Source organism: Callospermophilus lateralis, chromosome 3 (genome assembly GCF_048772815.1).
Source record: "Callospermophilus lateralis isolate mCalLat2 chromosome 3, mCalLat2.hap1, whole genome shotgun sequence".
NCBI lineage: Eukaryota > Metazoa > Chordata > Mammalia > Rodentia > Sciuridae > Callospermophilus > Callospermophilus lateralis.
Window position 1 is genome coordinate 35,469,345 of NC_135307.1, and position 17,003 is coordinate 35,486,347.

Consider the following 17,003-nt stretch of genomic DNA (forward strand, 5'->3'; position numbering starts at 1 on the left):
AACTATATTTGAAAATAATTACATACATCTGAGGTCTCAGATCTCAATCATGAAAAGTAGCAGACCCTACTCATGAAAGCTGCAAAGAGACTCAAACAAGCAGAGCAAGAGATTATGGGTAAAGTCAGGCACAGTGGCACTCAAATTCCAGTAACTCAGGAGGCTGAGATGGAAAGATCAAAAGTTCAAGTCTAGCCCCAGCAACTTAGCAAAGTCCTAAACAACTTACAAAGGCCCTGTCTCAAAACAAAAAATAAAAAGGGCTTAGGATGTAGTTCAGTAGTAAAGTGCCCCTCCTGGGTTAGATCCCCAGTACTAAAAACAAAGAGATATGAGAGAGAGAGAGAGAGAGAGAGAGAGAGAGAGAGAGAGAGAGACTGAGATTGAGACTGACTACTGGTAAGACATGCACGCCCACATCCACTGCAGTGGAAGTGAAGGGTCCTCTTTGGTGGAATAGGCTGGCTGCGAAATAAAGCTAAGAAAGAGAAAACATGAAGAAAACACAGGACTCAGGAAGTAATTTTAGAAAGTGGGGGTGAGACGGCTCTTGGATCTTATCTGTCGAGCTTCCACACTGGAAAGAGAGCATGAGAGCCTGCATTGCTTTATTTACATGGGCGAAACATCAAAGGTTTTTCATAGAACGTTCCTTGCCAGTTAAGGTAGGAGCAGTTTCCAATGGGTTAGGTCCCACTGCAGAGATACAAGAACGTTCGCCTAGCAGAAGGAATACAGAGGTCACGTTCATAGGGCAAGCCATTGAGTGAAAGGAGCCACAAAGTAGTTTGCAATAATGCCAAACCTAAATTTTCCTGGCTCAAGACCAAGTGAAGACGCTTAAATAAGCTCATGTAAATCACGGTGGCATTCCACAACATACAGTAGACTACTTAAGCCCCAAGGAGAAGCCAGAAGGAAAGTCTTCAGAAAATTAAGATTTAAGCAGTCATGTATAGAAGAAAACTGAGAGCCACACACAGGCCAAGGTAAGACATTTACTCCATAAAATCCCAAGGAGGCAAGACCCGAAGCTTTCACCTCAGGCTGGTCCCTAGGCTCAAAGCAATCTTTGCTCTATATTGAAAGACTGCTTTAGTTCAGAATCATCCTAAAAACTATAAGGGGAAATATCTATTTTTTTTTCAAATGCCCAGTTTCCAACAACGACAAAACAAACAAAAAACAAGACACACAAAGAAAAATAAAGAACAAAATTAATTGACTGATACCATTCCTGAGGAGTCCAGATATCAAAGATTTTTAAATAGCTGTCTTAAATATGTTCAAAGAACTAAAGAAAAATATGGACAAAGAATTAAAGGAGGGACTAAGGATTCTGGCTACTTGGTGGTAGAGTACTTGCCTATCGTGCAAGACCTGGATTGGATCCCCAGTATTTAAAAAAAAAAAGAAAAGAACTAAAGAAAACCAGGAAAATGGTATATTTGATATATTAATAAAATGTGAATATGAACAAAGATAAAATTATAAAAAGAACTCAAATTCTGGAGTTATAAGATGCAATAATTGAAATAAAAATTTACTACAGGAGTTCAAAACAGATTTATTCAGAAGAAAGAATCAAAGAATTTGAAGGTAGGACTACTTTCATTTGTCAAATCTAAAAAGCAGAGAGAAAAAAGAATGAAGTGGACAGACCCTAAGAGATATATGGGACACCGTCAAGTGGATTAACATATACATCGTGGGACTCTCAAATAAGAGATCTAGAAAGGGGAGGAGATACTACTTAAAGAAGTTCAATGAACTTCTTTGGAATAAATCCAAAGAAACTCACACTGAAAGAAATTTTTTAAATGAAGCAAGACAGAAGCAACTTATCATGTACAAAGGAGCTTCAATAAGAATATGAATTTATGGTATCATAAGAGTAATATTATAATAAAATGGAGGTGGGCAAAGCTATATAGGAATATCAGTTTTAATATACCTCTCCATGCCCTAATCCTACCTACAAATACAACACACACACACACACACACACACACATTCATACTCAGATTCCCTGAGTACCAAGTGGAGAGGTGGTGGTAACCAGAGATTGAACCCAGGGGCCCTTAACCCCTGAACCACATCACTAACATTTTTATTTTTTATTTTGAGACAGGGTCTTGCTAAATGCTTAGAACCTCACTAAATTACTGAGCTGAGCTGGGCATAGTGGCGCATGCCTATAATCCCAGAAGTTTGGGAGGCTGAGGCAGGAGGATTGGGAGTTCAAAGCCGACCGCAGCAAGTGAGGCATTTAGTGAGGCATTTAGCAACTCAGCGAGACCCTGTCTCTAAATAAAATACAAAAAAGTGCTGGGGATGTAGACCAGTGGTTAAGTACCCCTAGATTCAATCCCCAGTACCAAACCAAAAAAAATAATAATAATAATTACTGAGGCTGGCTTTTAATTTTCAATTCTTCTGTGTTGGCCTCCTGAGTCACAGGGATTATAAGCATATGCCACCACACCCAGCCCAATTGATGTTTTTAAGCTAGAGTGACCCACCAAAGTCATGGTTTTCTTAATTTGTAATTCTCTGCCCTTTGCTAATGAAAGTCAGTCAATCACTTTTAAAAACTAATGTTTCTAATGTGAATAAAAAAGATTTGCAAAAAATAGGAGACAAGTTCCCTACCTCTAAAATCTAAAGAAGGAAACAGGACCCATTCCGTGAAAAATCAATAAAAACACAGAAATAAGTGCAAAGTAATATAAGATATACTTCAATTAGCTCATGTTCTTTTACAAGAATAAATATCCATTCACTTACTTTAGAACACATTTCCATTACCTATTCTTGCAAAGTAAAGTAATTTGAAATTTAGTGACTTAAAAACCACAATTGTTTTACTTGTTTGTAATTTTGAAATGGGTAGAACTGGATGGAGGCAGCCTTTCCTTATTCTACATAGTAACCTACAGTGGCTCCAAAGGGCTGGAGAATCCAATTTCAAATTAACCATCTTCACATATCTGGCATTGGCACTATAGGCTGGGCCTTCAACTGAGGCTTTTAGTCCAGACCTCCATGCTCTTCCATGTGATTAGACTGGGCTTTTCAGAACATGTTAGAGTGGGAAATAAACTTCTAACCTAAGTGCTGGTTTCCCCATGAAAGCAAAAGCAGAAACTACCAGATCTTCTTAAGGCAGATGCCCTGAACTGGCATAGCATCATTTCCAATGCATCCTAGTCACATCAACAAGATTCAAGATGAGGGAACTACCAACAGAGAAAATACTGGGAGAAGGGTTAGTTTGGGGTCACCAAAGTAAGTCTACAACATGATAGTTTTCCCCAATGCAAAACTGAACATTCGTCATCACTTCAAACCACACTGAGTTTTAAATTAATATTTGAAAATCTTGTTTAATCCCATTCAACATGTTATACCTAATTATTACTAATCATATTCTACTTCTTTGCTTCCCATTTTTATCATTTCTATCAGATGCATTCATAACCATTCCAAACTAGTAGTGACTGAAATCAATCAACTCACACCTTTCTGTACAGTAATTGTTTTCCTCCAAGGAGGATAACTTCACTTTACATATCTTTAGGAATGTTTTCAGCTTCAAGAAATAGATTACCAGCTGGACAAGGTGACAGAGTCTGTAATCCCAGTGACTCCAGAGGCTGAGGCAGAGGATCACAAATTCAAGGCCAGCCTGAGCAATTTAGTATGACCCTGTCTCAGAATTTAAAAAAAAAAAAAAAAGTGTGGGTGGTGACAGAATGTGGTAGAGTGACCCTGGGCTAAATCCCCCCAGTAAAACACACACACACACACACAATAGAATACCTACACAACAGACTAAGAGTCTAGACAATAAAGATCTTTATCTTACAGAACAAAGTCTAGAAATACGAAAATAAGTGGTTACAAGTGTGGTTTAGCAGCTCAAGAACACCAAGTATGCAGGTGATTTTTTTTCTATTTTTTCTATTCAATTATGTGCAGTGTGTCAGCTTTTCACCTTTCATTTTGTACCATCATAGTAGCAATCTTCACATAATCCCACTTGAGGGAAAAAGAAATGGTGGAGCTTTGTCTTTTTTTTTTTTTTTTTTTTAAATAATTTTTAGTTGTCAATTGATCTTTTACTTACTTATATGTGGTGTTGAGGATTGAACCCAGGGACTCCAAAGTGCCAGGTAAACACTCTACCACTGAGCCACACTCCAGTCCAGAGCTTTGCATTTTTTAAGTGGGAGTAAAATATTTCCTAGAAGCTGCCTTCCCTCCGTTTCTGTCAAACTCCAGACTACCCTCAAATGTCACTGAATCTGCGATTACAATATTATCTAGTATATAAAAATTGAACATCATTAGGTGGGAAAAACCCATGCCACGTACAGCCAAGATATCCAAAAGCTACTTGTTTATTTATTTGATACTGGAGATGGAACCCAGGGGTGCTGTACCAATACATCCCCAGCCGTTTTTAGTTTTTATTTTGAAACCTTAAAATAAGTTACTCGGCATAAGTTACTCAGGATCTCGTAAGTTGCTGAGGCTGGCCTTGAACTTGAGATACTCTAGCCTCAGTCTCAGTTACTGGACTTCCGGGCGTGCACCATCACGCCCAGACCAAAGGCTATTTTTAGCCCAACAAATCAGAAGTCTATCACGGCTTTAAAAACTCCCCAGGTTTAAACGGTCATTAACAATGGCCACTAAGATGGCTCTTAACTCCAACCCGCTTCAAGCCTCTGGAGGACACCTTCCGCGCGACCTTACTAAACGTGACCCTTTGAGGCTTTTGCCCACATTAAATATGGCCACCAAGCTCCACTCTTTTTAACTACCTGATCCGTGGTGACAACTCTGGTCCCACGCCCATTTCCAAAAGGGCCTCCTCCTGCGGGCTTGCGTTCTGAGTGCGCACGCGCGAAAGCAAGTCCTCTTCCGGGCAAAATGGCGATGGGCTTGATGTGCGGACGCTGGGAGCTTGTGCGCCTGCTACGGCCCCAGCGTCAGGTAAGGTTGTACCCAAACTGAGAGCCAGGATGCTGCCCTGCCCCCGCACCCTACGCCGGGGACAGGAGCAGCCGCTGACCTGGTTACCAGGATCTGAGTGTCATGACCTCGGGTTACGTCTCGGTGTCGGAGGGCTCGGTGGCCCCGTTATGTTGTCGGTTTCCAGGGACTACCTTACCCCGGGTCAAGTTCTCCGAAGCCTCGGGCCTGGACCCCGGAGTGGGTCTGCTTAGGTAACTGAGGTCAGGAAACTCCGGCTTGAGCTCCACCCTACATGCCCCAGTTGCATGCCTTCAGGCCGGCAGTCTGCAAGAGCAGAGCAGCAGTGTGCTTGCCTGGATGGCAAGCTGTCTGCTTCTTGAGGGGTGATCCTAGTGAAAACCCTGTGGCCTCACGCTGGGCCTTCTGCTTCCAGCATAGACATTCCATTATCCTTTCATCTGATTAGTTCCACAGTATCGTGGGGTCCTCGCAGTGGCCGCGGAAACCGCTGAGAGAGGGGCTCCAGGTCCCAAGCCACCCGGGCTGCAGGCAGCCGCATTATGTCCTCGTCACAACCTCCAGCCACCGCTGCCTCAGTACCTCTGCCATTTCATTTGCAGAAGCCCAGGTAACAAGCCTTTGGTTCCTACTTCTTGGGTAGTTTTGTTTTGTTTTGTTCGAGGGGCGAGAAGAATATGTAGCAGGGTTCTTTCCCACGTTTCACCCAGCTTCCCAAAATATTAGCATCTGCTTGGGATGGATTTTCAACTCAGTAGGAAAAAGATTGAAGTACATCAATGAGAGATTTATGTTATATTCAAGGTACTCTTTGCTAGAGTAATGCTAAGCTAATGATGGTAATATGAAACATGATTCCAGGTTTGTGTATTAGGAAAATTATAATTTGCTAATAAATACATGATTTCATGGAAGCTGTTTCTTTTTCTTTTTTTTTTTTTTTTTTTTTTTAGAGAGAGAGAATTTTTTTAATGTTTATTTTTTAGTTTTCGGCGGATACAATATCTTTATTTGTATGTGGTGCTGAGGATGGAACCCAGGCCGCATGCATGCCAGGCAAGCTCACTACCGCTTGAGCCACATCCTCAGCTGTTTCTTAAGAGGCGATCAAGTGGGGTTTTTGGTCATAAAAAGTGAATTGAAGGCTGGGGGTGTAGCTCAGTGGTAGAGCATTTTCCTGCATGCAGGAGACCCTGGGTTCAGTCCCCAGCCCTGAAAAAAAAAACAGTTTAGTTTAAAAAAAAAAAAAAAAAAAAACTGATTTGATTTTAAAGATAAATTGTGTGATAGTTTATTTCAGCATATGGGGGAAGATGACTGAAGTTCAGGAAACAGTGATTTTGAGAAGTGACTTCCCAGGATGAAAAGAAGTCATGAATTCTTACTGTAAATAATTTATCTTCCTGCCTAGTAGTAAAAAATATGTCCTTTTTAAGCATGAATTCTGTGGACATTGTAAGCCAATCTGGGAGAACAAGAAAAGGAGTCGAGAAAACAGAATCCAGTATTGATTATCATAGAGGACCTCACTTTCTGTGAGTCCTATTTAATGAATACACACATGGCTTCCTTTCACATAGGTCCAAGTACCTCCTGTTGTTCCTGCAACTCCTTCACCCACAGCAGTACCTGAGGTGGCTTCTGGAGGAACTACAGATACAATCCAAGCTGTTGCAGAACAGAGCTTCGCTGAACTGGGACTAGGGTCATACACCCCAGTGGGATTGATCCAGAACCTCCTGGAATTTATGCATGTTAACCTGGGCCTTCCTTGGTGGGGGGCCATTGCAGCATGTAAGAGAAATATATCCTGGACACGGTGGAATGGGGACCTAGGGATAGAACCTTGAAGATGGCATTTCTGTGAGAGGATTAAGGAAATAGGTGCAGGAATATAAGAGTCAAACAGATAATTCAAGTGAATAGTACAGGTTCCTGAAGCTTAGATGCACTCTATTTTTATTTCCTGAAGAGCATTATAAAGTGGCTTGATAATCTAAGATTAAAGAAGTATAGATATTTGAACATGAGCAGGGAGTTGAAGTAAGAGGGCCTTATTAACAGTGATGAAGCTACCCTGGTTTAAGAGAATAGTCTGATCAGGCACTGAAACCCCCAAATTAGGAAGGTAACCACATTCCTCTTATTAAGGTTTAAATTATTTTTGAATTCTGTTTCTTTCTACACCTTGTTCCTTAAATTATCTCCTCTCTCCTGGTCTTCAACTTACTTCTGAGTTCTGGGCCCCTTGGGCATGAGTCACAGTATAGAAAAGGCTGAAATAAGAGAGACTTTTATCATTGAGGACTTAAAGAATCTTCAACCTTCTAACTACAGAAATGCTTTAATTTCGTTTTAATTCTAGTTTGTGTTTTTCAGGTACAGTCCTTGCCCGCTGCCTCGTTTTTCCTCTCATCGTGAAGGGCCAGCGAGAGGCAGCCAAGATTCACAACCACTTGCCAGAGATCCAGAAGTTTTCCACTAGAATCAGAGAGGCCAAGTTGGCAGGAGACAATGCTGAGTGTGAGTCAGTTACAGTATGAATGTGAGAGGACCACATTTGCAGACATTGTCCTAGGGTAAAGAGACAACCTAAACCAGGAATTGCAACAATTGGGCAAATTCTAAAGATTTAGCTGTTTCTCAGGCCTAACACTTTCAGGGACTGTCCAAGGTTAATTAGAAATTTCATGGGCCAGGTGTTCACCCTCACTGACATAACTGTTAGCCCAACCATTAATTGTGCCTCACCTCCCAGTTTACAGGGCCTCCTCGGAGATGACACTTTACCAGAAAAAGCACGATATTAAATTCTTTAAACCCCTCATTCTGCCTCTGACTCAGGTGAGCAAAAACATTTCCCTCCTTATTTCATCAAATGGCCTTCTCTGTATTTTCCATGCCCCAGACCTCCACAAAAGCAGTTGGTGGTGATATACATGGCTTTCAGTGATGGGGTACTGAGAATGTCCCCCCTTTTAAAGTTTGCTGACACTGCTTATCCTGTGTATTAGGCACCAGTCTTCATCTCCTTCTTCATTGCCTTGAGAGAGATGGCCAACCTTCCTGTGCCCAGTATGCAGACAGGTGGCCTCTGGTGGTTCCAGGATCTCACTGTATCTGATCCCATCTACATGTTACCGATAGTAGTCACTGCTACAATGTGGGGTGTCCTGGAGGTAAGCCCAAGTTGGTCAAGTACCAGGCCTGCAACATAAATTGGGAGAAGGGAGTAAAGTGGCTGGAAATTTCCCTGGAGAAATAGAGTCAGTGGGTAAGACCAGATTACTAAAACTGACATATGTTCAATACTCCTTTTCTCTGCTCCCTTGTTTTGTTTTTGGCAGCTAGGTGCTGACACAGGTGTACAAAGTTCTGACCTTCAGTGGATGAGAAATGTTATCAGAGTGATGCCCCTGGTAGTCTTGCCCATAACCATCCACTTCCCCTCGGTAGGTAATGGCTTAGGAAATGACTCCAAGTCCTCCCATCTAGTCCAGCCACCAGGAATGCAGTCTCTGAGGACCTTCCCTTTATTCTCACCTAGGCAGTGTTCATGTACTGGCTCTCCTCCAATATGTTTTCCCTGGGCCAAGTAGCCTGCCTCCGGATTCCAGCTGTACGCACTGTACTTAAAATACCCCAGCGTGTTGTGCACGACCCTGACAAATTACCTCCCCGGGAAGGCTTCATAAAGAGCTTCAAACAAGGTAAGGACATGAGAGGGGAAAGTGGTCTAAAAAAATGGGAATGGGACTAACAGTTGAGCTCCTCCTTACCCAGGCTGGAAGAATGCTGAAATTGCACATCAGCTCCGTGAGCGTGAACGACGCATGCAGAACCACTTGGAGCTAGCAGCCAGGGGTAAATAATCCTTTCAGGCTAAATTCTGCCTTTCATTTCTTCTTTTTCTTTGTTAATTGAGATTTATTTTCTCTTCCTCCAGGTCCCTTACGGCAGACCTTTACCCACAACCCTCTACTACAGCATGAAAAGAATCACCCTCCCAAAACCTCCAGCAGCAGCAGCAAACCAAAGTCAAAGCAGCCCTGGCGTGACACACTTGGCTGACTTGTGTTCCCTGCTCATTCTGTCAGGAACTCTGTCTCCTCAAAGAACCATCCTAAAGACAGACTTGATGCTTTGTCCTTGTATCAGGCCTAGGAACTGTATGATGTGGAGATGTTCATTTTAAAAACTGATTCCACTACAAACTCTTATTCCTGCATATAAAAGTACAGGGGAGCCAAGCAATCTTCCTTTCCACAGGATTAGGAAACCTCTGTACTACATGCTGCTTCCTGATATTTTATTAAACAGAGAAATGGATTGTGTACTTCAGAGAAATGAATAGGTTGGGTCAAGATTGTTTTTGATAGCCCATGCTCTTGGGAAGTATCTGACCATTTTTACCTGGCATTAAGACCTTACACTTCTACCCTGTGTGTGTGTTCTAGCCATATTTGCATTGTGGTCATAGAAATGACTGATAAGATTGTATCTGAGAATTATAACCACATTTCTTGATAACCTATACAATTTCCATTTCCATCAAGAAATAGATTACTAGATTTTTAGTGAAAATTAAGAATGAAAGGTGATGTTTTTATGTAAAAACTTAACATCTTGCTACAACAGTTCTCTTATTTGTGTAGAGGTTGTTTTTATCAGCTTCCAATAGCTGGCTTGAAAGGAAAGAAATTGTTTTAGGTCTGTCTATACGTAGGCTAATGGGAGCTGTCCCAAAGACATTGTATAAAATGAAGCCATTCAAACTTTTAGGAACATAACCCTTTTATTATTGTTCAGCACCTGTGACAGTTTCATATTTCTCTAAAGGGAGACAAGGTTGGAGCATTGTTGGCCCTTTTAAAGCAAAAGAGAAGTAGGTAGTCACACCCAGAGGTGCTCCTGGAACAACAGTGCCACACTACAGTCTGCTTTACCATCCATTTACAAAGTCTGGAACAATACGTAGCAAAACAAATAAATTACTTTGTCATCTCTAAAATGCAAGTTCAAAGGTTGAAGCTGCCTAGACCAGACTCCTGAATGTCGCCTCCAAAGAAGTGAGCTGTACTTCTCAGCTCCCTTGGCTTCAGCCCCTGCTTTCCACATCTCAGGATTCCAGGTAGTATTTAGTTAGATTTAGGGTCTTGTTGCTTGGGTATTTCTGCATCTTCCAAATCCATTTCTGCAGCAACTGACATACACAAGACCTGGAGGTACCATGTGGCAGATGCTACAAAGAGAAACAAATTTGAGTTAAAAGTGGGAAGAGGTCAACTGGGTGAAGTTGCACTGAATGGCACTAGGCCCAAAGAGGGTAATTCAGTTAAGGCATATGGTTAATAACAGGAGGGGGCTATGGCAAAGATGACTTGGGAGTCTAGATTTGCAAAAGAGGCCGAAACCTGGCTATCAAGTAGCTGAGTGACCTAAAGACCCAAGGCTTACCCAAAGTTCTTCGGAGGCAAAGAGGTCGTTTGTCTTCTGGCACTCTGATGATAAGAAAGTAAAAGGGCAAGCCTGAGAGGGCAATGCCAATGCCGATGAGGGAGTTGATTGTATCACTGTAAAGTGGAACAGCCACCAGGAAGACGGTACAGAGGCAGAAGACAATGGGGAAGAAAATGCTGAGCTAGGGGCACAGAAGAAACTAGGAGTTAGCTCAAGATTCTTGACAACCAGTATAACCCCACCTCCCAAAAGACCAAAGCACTTTTTAGGGAAGGATTATGGATAAAGCTCAGTAGTGGAACATTTGCCCAGCATGCCCCAGGCCCAGAGTTCAAGTCTCCAGCACTACACAGAGCAGTAAGCCTTTTTTCCATCATCTCAACACAAAACTACACATCAAGTCCCAGGCAAAGGTTTCTGAGTGAACTGTCCCGTAAGAATTCCCTTTGCCTGGGGTAGTGGCACATTCCTATAATTCCAGCTACTTGAGAGGCTGCAGCAGGGAGGTAACGAGTTTGAGGCCAGCCTCAGCAACTTAGCAAGACCGTAAATCAAAAAAAAAAAAATTTAAACAGACTGGGGATATGGCTCAGTGGTTAAGCATCCAGTTTAATCCCCAGTTTAAAAAAAAAAAAAAATCGGCATGGTGGTGCACACAACTTGGAAGCCTGCAGCAGGTGGATCACAAGTTAGAGGCCAGCCTGGGAGATTTAGCAAGATCGTGTCTCAAAATACAAAATGGTAAAGTGCCTCTGGGTTCAATCCCCAAAGAAGGAAAGAAAAATGCTTCAGATAGAGCAGAGGTGGGTTGGAGGTAAGTTACCTTGAGGGGACGAGGTCGATCAGGCTCCTTCCAGCGTAGATAGAGCTGACCCACAATAGAAAGTCCCACAAAGAACCAGTAGCTGAAGCTGTAGTAGTTAATGAGCTGGAAGATGTCCTCTACACACAAGTAGATCAGTGCCATGATACCCTATAAGTGCAAGCCCAAATTAGCTCCAAAGTGCTTTTTCACCCCTGTTGGCTCTCTTCTTACCCCTTTAAGACTCAAGTTTTGTCCTTCACTCCTTTTCTGTCAGAAGTTAATAGCCTCAACTGGATTTTCAGTTGTTTCTTCAAACTTCTGCCAAGTTAACCCTCTTTAAACGGGCTGGGGTGGTGGCTCAGTGGCAGAGTTCTCACCTAGTGTGTGTGAGGCACTGGGTTGGATTCTCAGAACTGTGTATAAATTAATTAAAGGTCCACTGACATCTAAAATTTTTTTTAAATAAATACATAAATAAAACACAAAACAATCCCTCAATCATTTCATAAGGCCCTCTCCATAATGACCAGCCTTCATTTCCAGCTCTTCTTCTACTCAACTCCATACTGATTTACTGCAGGACTTTCTGATGCTATTTCTCTTACAAAACCTATCTCTACTATTTGCAATGTTAACCTTCAAAATCTATTTCAAATACACTTCCTCCAAGTGTCTTTTCAGTCACCCTCTATCCAAGGACCATTTCTTAAATACTACCTGTCATGGCAGTTAATCATTAAAATGTATTCCTTGTACTTTATGCCTTATCTAAGACTGGAGGTGGTTACCATTGCTAAGAGGAGTAAGATTCTCAGGAATCACTGCAGCAGTTGGCACAGCCTAGCCCATGATGGTAGTCCATCATTCCATCAATACTTTTTCTATCAGAGTCTCCTTTAAGACTTTCAGGAAGCTACAACACTCATATCTATTACTACTAAAACTTCCTGCACAATCTGGCTTTCAGTCTTCTTGGATCACTTACGTTGAAAAGCAGAGAAGGCACTGGCGTGAACCGCTCAACATGAATCATGCAGATGGCATCAGGGAGATGGCCTTCTCTCGAGCCCACAAAGAAAAGCCTATTTAGGTAAGTTAGAAGAGTGTGAAAAAACTGTGGGGCATGGGGGAACAACCTGGTTCACCTGCCACTGCCCTCCCTCTCTGCTATCCCTTCAAAAGGCTCAAATAATACAGAACGGAGTTCATTGTTGAGATTAATGAGAAGTTAAGGCTGCTGATAGGAAGAAGAAAGGTTGAGGAATGCAGGAGGTTAAAGTCCAAGTCCTGTAAGTTGTACAATCTCCTGATCTAGCTCTTCATAATACGAACCCTCCTAGCAAAAGATGCCACTCTTACCGAGAAGCGGCCACAATGGAGGCATTGAGGCCACCAAAACAGGATAAGGCAACTGCCAGTGGGATTGTCCAGTTAAATATTCCAAAAATCTGGTCTGCAAAAGTCTAAGGGAAAGGAATGGAAAATAGTCATTAGTAGGACATAAAAGGAATGAAAGGCATCAATAGGCATGCTCCCAGGGATCCAACCCTTCTTCCACATTAAGGGTAACAGTTTCTTCTTACAAGCCCAGAATCCCAATGTACTCCTTTCAAAGCTCTCTCCTTTCCAGGACTGTGAAGAGCTGGGATATACCCCAAAACCCACAACAAACCCTCAACCTTCTGCTAGTAAAAATCTTTACCACAGCAACAGCTTCACTGGCCAAGATGTCTCTCATATCTAGCACGGTGTAATAGGCCACATTGGTCAAGATGTAGATGATGGTGACAAGAGGCATGGAAATGCCAATGGAGAGGGGCAGATTCCTATAGTTAAACAAAAATAAAGTATACATCAGTCCCACAGGTTCATCCTTATCTCTTAATCCTAGACTTTACTGCCATACTCATCTTTCCAAAGATGGAGACTCCTGCTACATTTCCCCAGTGCCTCAGCATTTGAGGTTGCCTAGAGTACTGGTTAAAGCTGTAAACTTGTAAGAACAAATAAGCTGTGTGTAGTAATACACACCTGTAATTCTGTCTACTCAGGAGACTGAGGCAGGAGGACCACAAGTTTGAGGTCAGCCTGGACAACTTCTTATCTCAAAAGAAGAAAATGTTTAAAAAGAGGTGAGGAGGTAGTTCCATGATAGAGCACTTGCCTCACATATATGAGGCTGGGGTTCAATCTACAGTACTGGAAGGGAGGGAGGAAAGAGGAAGGGAGTAAGGAAGGAAGGGGGTTAGGGGAAAGGAACATCATACCAGGAGAAACAACTGTGCAAAAAAAGAAAAATCAGGGAAAGGAATTGACAGAGAACTAAGTTACAGCATGACAGCAGCACAGGAAGAGGGTAGTGATTTTATTTTTGCTTCCAAAGGTGTTGGTGTCAGTATCCCTTCTCTAAGATTATCACCACAGGAAAGTTTAAATTAAGAAAAATATAAGAAGAAATGGAGGCAAATTGTGAAATCTAACATCTGCAAAGATTAAGATAGGCCTTCAGTAGGAAAAGCAGAATGTATATCTGAGCAAGCAACCTGGGAAATAAATGATTTTTGATCTGAAAATATCCCCAAAGGACTCATGTGTTAGTGTTCAGAGGTGAAAAGACTGGATTAGGAGAGCTATAGCCTCATCAGTGGATTAATCCATTTGATGCATTAATTATGTGAATGGACTTCTAGGTAGTAATTATAGGTCAGAGTAAGGCATGGCTGGAGAAAGTAGGTCTCTGGGGGTGTACCTCTGGGGACTATATCTTGTCCCTGACTCCTCTTACACACACACACACACACACACACACACACACACACTGCTTCCCAATTGAGCAGCTTTCTTCTACCATAAAATTCTGGTTCATCTCAGGCCCACAGCAAAGCAGTTGGCCAACCATGGACTGAACCTCTGAAACTGAGCCCAAAATACATTTTTCCTCCTCTAAACTGCTTCTATTAGGTATTCTGATCACAGCAACAAAAAGCTGACACACACCTTCATCAGTTTGAGAACGTCAGGTGCCATCCTAATTGGTCCCCAAGAGAAGCACAAAGACCTGTCAAGATTCCTTTAGTCAAAGAAGTCACGATCTTTATCCTTGACAGCTAGACTACCAAAAAGAGACAGGGGCAAAAACTCTTAAAGTCACTCAGCTTCTGTCTAGTAGGTGGAAGCACCAACTAGACCTCAATCCTGCTTCTAATAACTCTGTTCCCAAAGTTGCAACTCCAGATGTATACCAAGATGGCTCTTTGTTTCTCAAAACCAAAAGGAGTTTATTGGTATGAGAACTTTTATTCTTTTTGAAAATTTACAGAAATCCACTCCCTGTCAAATCTTACTTCTCAGAATCATAATGTTTTAGAGCCAAGAAAGATCCTATAAGATCCCATAGATCCTATAATTTAACCCTCTTAATTACAGATAAAGAAGCATTCAAAGAAAAGGCACAGCAACTCTCTCAAGGTCATCTAACAATCAGTGATAAGACAAACTCCAGACCCACTGACTCCCTGTCCAATGCTCTTTCCACTTTGCTCAACTACAAAGCTATTTAGAGTAATGTTGGCAAGTGATATAGCTAAATGACTGAAACAATACCTCATTGTTAGCATGAATTAGGGAAACAAGAAAGGAAGCAAAGGAAGATTTCTGGACATCTATGGCCTAAAGTTATCTATGTAGGGATAAAAATGGATAAAAGATTTATCAAGGGAAAAAAAAAATTTTTTTTATCCTTTTTGAGATGGTCTTGCTATGCTTCCCAGGCTGGTCACAAACTCCTAGGCTCAAGCAAACCTTCAGCCTCAGTCTCTTGAGTAGCTAAGACTATAGGCATGCACCACTCCATACCTGGATAAGAAAAATCTATTTTAAAATCATACACAAGTCAGGTGTGGTGGTGCATACCTATAATCCCACCAGATCGGGAGACTGAGGCAGGAGGATTGCAAGTTCAAAGACAGCCTCAGCAAAAGTGAGGCACTAAGCAACTCAGTGAAACCCTGTCTCTAAATAAAATACAAAATAGGGCTGGGAATGTGGCCCAGTGGTTAATTGCCCCTGAGTTTAATCCCTGTCCCTACCCCCACACCCCAAAAAATGTACATAAGTAATCCCAGTGGCTTGGGTAGGTGAGACAGGAGAATCACAGGTTCAAACTCAGACTCAGCAACTTAGTGAGGCCCTAAGCAACTTAGGGAGACCCTGTCTCAAATTTTTTAAAAAGGCAGGGGGCAGTGCTGGCTCAGTGGTTAAGTGCCCCTGAGTTCATTCCCTGGCACTAAAAGTTAATAATAAAATAAAAGCATATACAAGCACATAGTACGACCTGCTTTAATTAATAGAGGAATAAATGAAGAATGTAAAAAAGCCCTTTAAAAAAGAATTTAGAGTTCTTCCGGAGACAGCATTTGGAGGCACTCAAAATGGTCCAGAATTTGACATTCTATCATAGGCTTTCCTACAATACAGCTTCTTATAAAACTAGGCTATCCTGAACCCCTGGCAATAGAATCATTTACACAGAGATAGTTGGGAAAGCACCAAAATCTGCATGTGCTGTGTTCCCAGGCATACTTCAAGGGATTTGTGCTGTGAAACCTAAAGTTCTTTTTTTTTTTTCTTTTTGGTACCAGGGATTGAACTCAGAGGTGCTTAACCACTGAGCTACATCGCAGCCCATTTTTTGTATTTTATTTAGAGACAGGATCTCACTGAGTTGCTTCGGACCTTGCTAAATTGCTGAGGCTAGCTTTGAACTAGCAATCCTCCTGCATCAGTCTCCTGAGCCTCTAGGATAACAGATGTCGTGCCACTGCACCGAGCAAGACCTAAAGTTCTTATGAGATGTCTAAAACAAAACAAAAAAAATAACGTGTCAAGCCGAGTGTGGTGGCATATACCTATAATCCCAGCGGCTTGGGAGGCTGAGACAAGAGGATTGTGAATCCAAAGACAGCCCCAAGCAATGGCCAGGCACTAGGCAACTCAGTGAGACCCTGTCTCTAAATAAAATAGAAAACAGGGCTAGGGATGTGACCAAGTGGTTGAGTGCCTCTGAGTACAATCCCCAGTGCTCCCCCTACAAAAAAAAAAAAGGCAAAGAAAAAAATCATGTCACCAGGGCCTATGGCGGTTCCATATGTGATAAATGTGTCTGTGATAGGACCAAGTGTGCTTTCCTTATTAAGGAACAGAAAATCATGAAAGTGTTGAAGGCACAAGCACAGAGTCAGAAAGCTAAATTTTAAAAATGAAGCTTCTTTGAATAATGAAAAAAAGAATTTAAAAGCATACTTGAGTTCATATCTTAGCTCTGTTAGTGGGATCATGGACAAGTTATATTCTGGGGCCTCTGACCTCACATCTATTAAATTAGGGTTGATGGAATTCACTCAGAGGCAGTTATAGTATACAGTCTTGCATAGTAAGAGCTCAATGAGTGATGGGTACCACTGTTGTGGAAAATTGGTGGTGAGGCACCTACCTCTCAGGATTCTTGAGCTCTTCAGTGACATAGTTGAGGGTATCCCAGCCTGAGTAGGAGAACAGAGCTGAGTACAGTGCTAGGGCAATGTCACCCATTACAAATGATGAACCCTCAAAGGAATTCTCCAAGTTAGTCGTGGCTCCTAGAATCCAAGAACAATGGAAAGCAGAAGTATTAGCAGCCCACTCCCCTAATGTCAAGATCATCCAATAAAGTAGTGGAAAAATATATCAGTAAGAGCAG

At 41.9% G+C, this 17,003-nt stretch overlaps 2 protein-coding genes and 1 pseudogene across 5 annotated transcripts in view; 2 read left to right on the plus strand and 1 right to left on the minus strand.

Moving 5' to 3' along the window:
* The first annotated feature begins 4,923 nt into the window (after window positions 1-4,923).
* Oxa1l (OXA1L mitochondrial inner membrane insertase) lies at window positions 4,924-9,352 on the plus strand. The gene is made up of 10 exons (XM_076849987.2): window positions 4,924-5,001; window positions 5,450-5,611; window positions 6,582-6,795; window positions 7,381-7,524; window positions 7,760-7,845; window positions 8,016-8,180; window positions 8,349-8,453; window positions 8,549-8,711; window positions 8,785-8,865; window positions 8,948-9,352. Exons 1-10 carry the CDS (start codon window positions 4,939-4,941, stop codon window positions 9,070-9,072), a joined length of 1,308 nt encoding a protein of 435 aa, XP_076706102.1. The 5' UTR covers window positions 4,924-4,938; the 3' UTR covers window positions 9,073-9,352.
* A 448-nt stretch (window positions 9,353-9,800) lies between these two features.
* The window catches only part of Slc7a7 (solute carrier family 7 member 7), a 58,027-nt gene continuing 50,824 nt past the window's right edge, over window positions 9,801-17,003 (minus strand). For all 4 annotated transcript variants that reach the window (XM_076849982.2, XM_076849984.2, XM_076849985.2 and 1 more), the window contains exons 4-10: window positions 16,758-16,902; window positions 12,969-13,092; window positions 12,626-12,729; window positions 12,252-12,348; window positions 11,285-11,434; window positions 10,459-10,642; window positions 9,801-10,243 (exon numbers count right to left, since the gene is read on the minus strand). In XM_076849982.2, coding sequence (XP_076706097.1) covers window positions 10,140-10,243; window positions 10,459-10,642; window positions 11,285-11,434; window positions 12,252-12,348; window positions 12,626-12,729; window positions 12,969-13,092; window positions 16,758-16,902 — 908 coding nt within the window. In that variant the 3' untranslated portion in view covers window positions 9,801-10,139. The remainder of the gene's footprint in view (window positions 10,244-10,458; window positions 10,643-11,284; window positions 11,435-12,251; window positions 12,349-12,625; window positions 12,730-12,968; window positions 13,093-16,757; window positions 16,903-17,003) is intronic.
* Window positions 15,697-16,521, plus strand: LOC143393463 (large ribosomal subunit protein eL34 pseudogene; annotated as a pseudogene).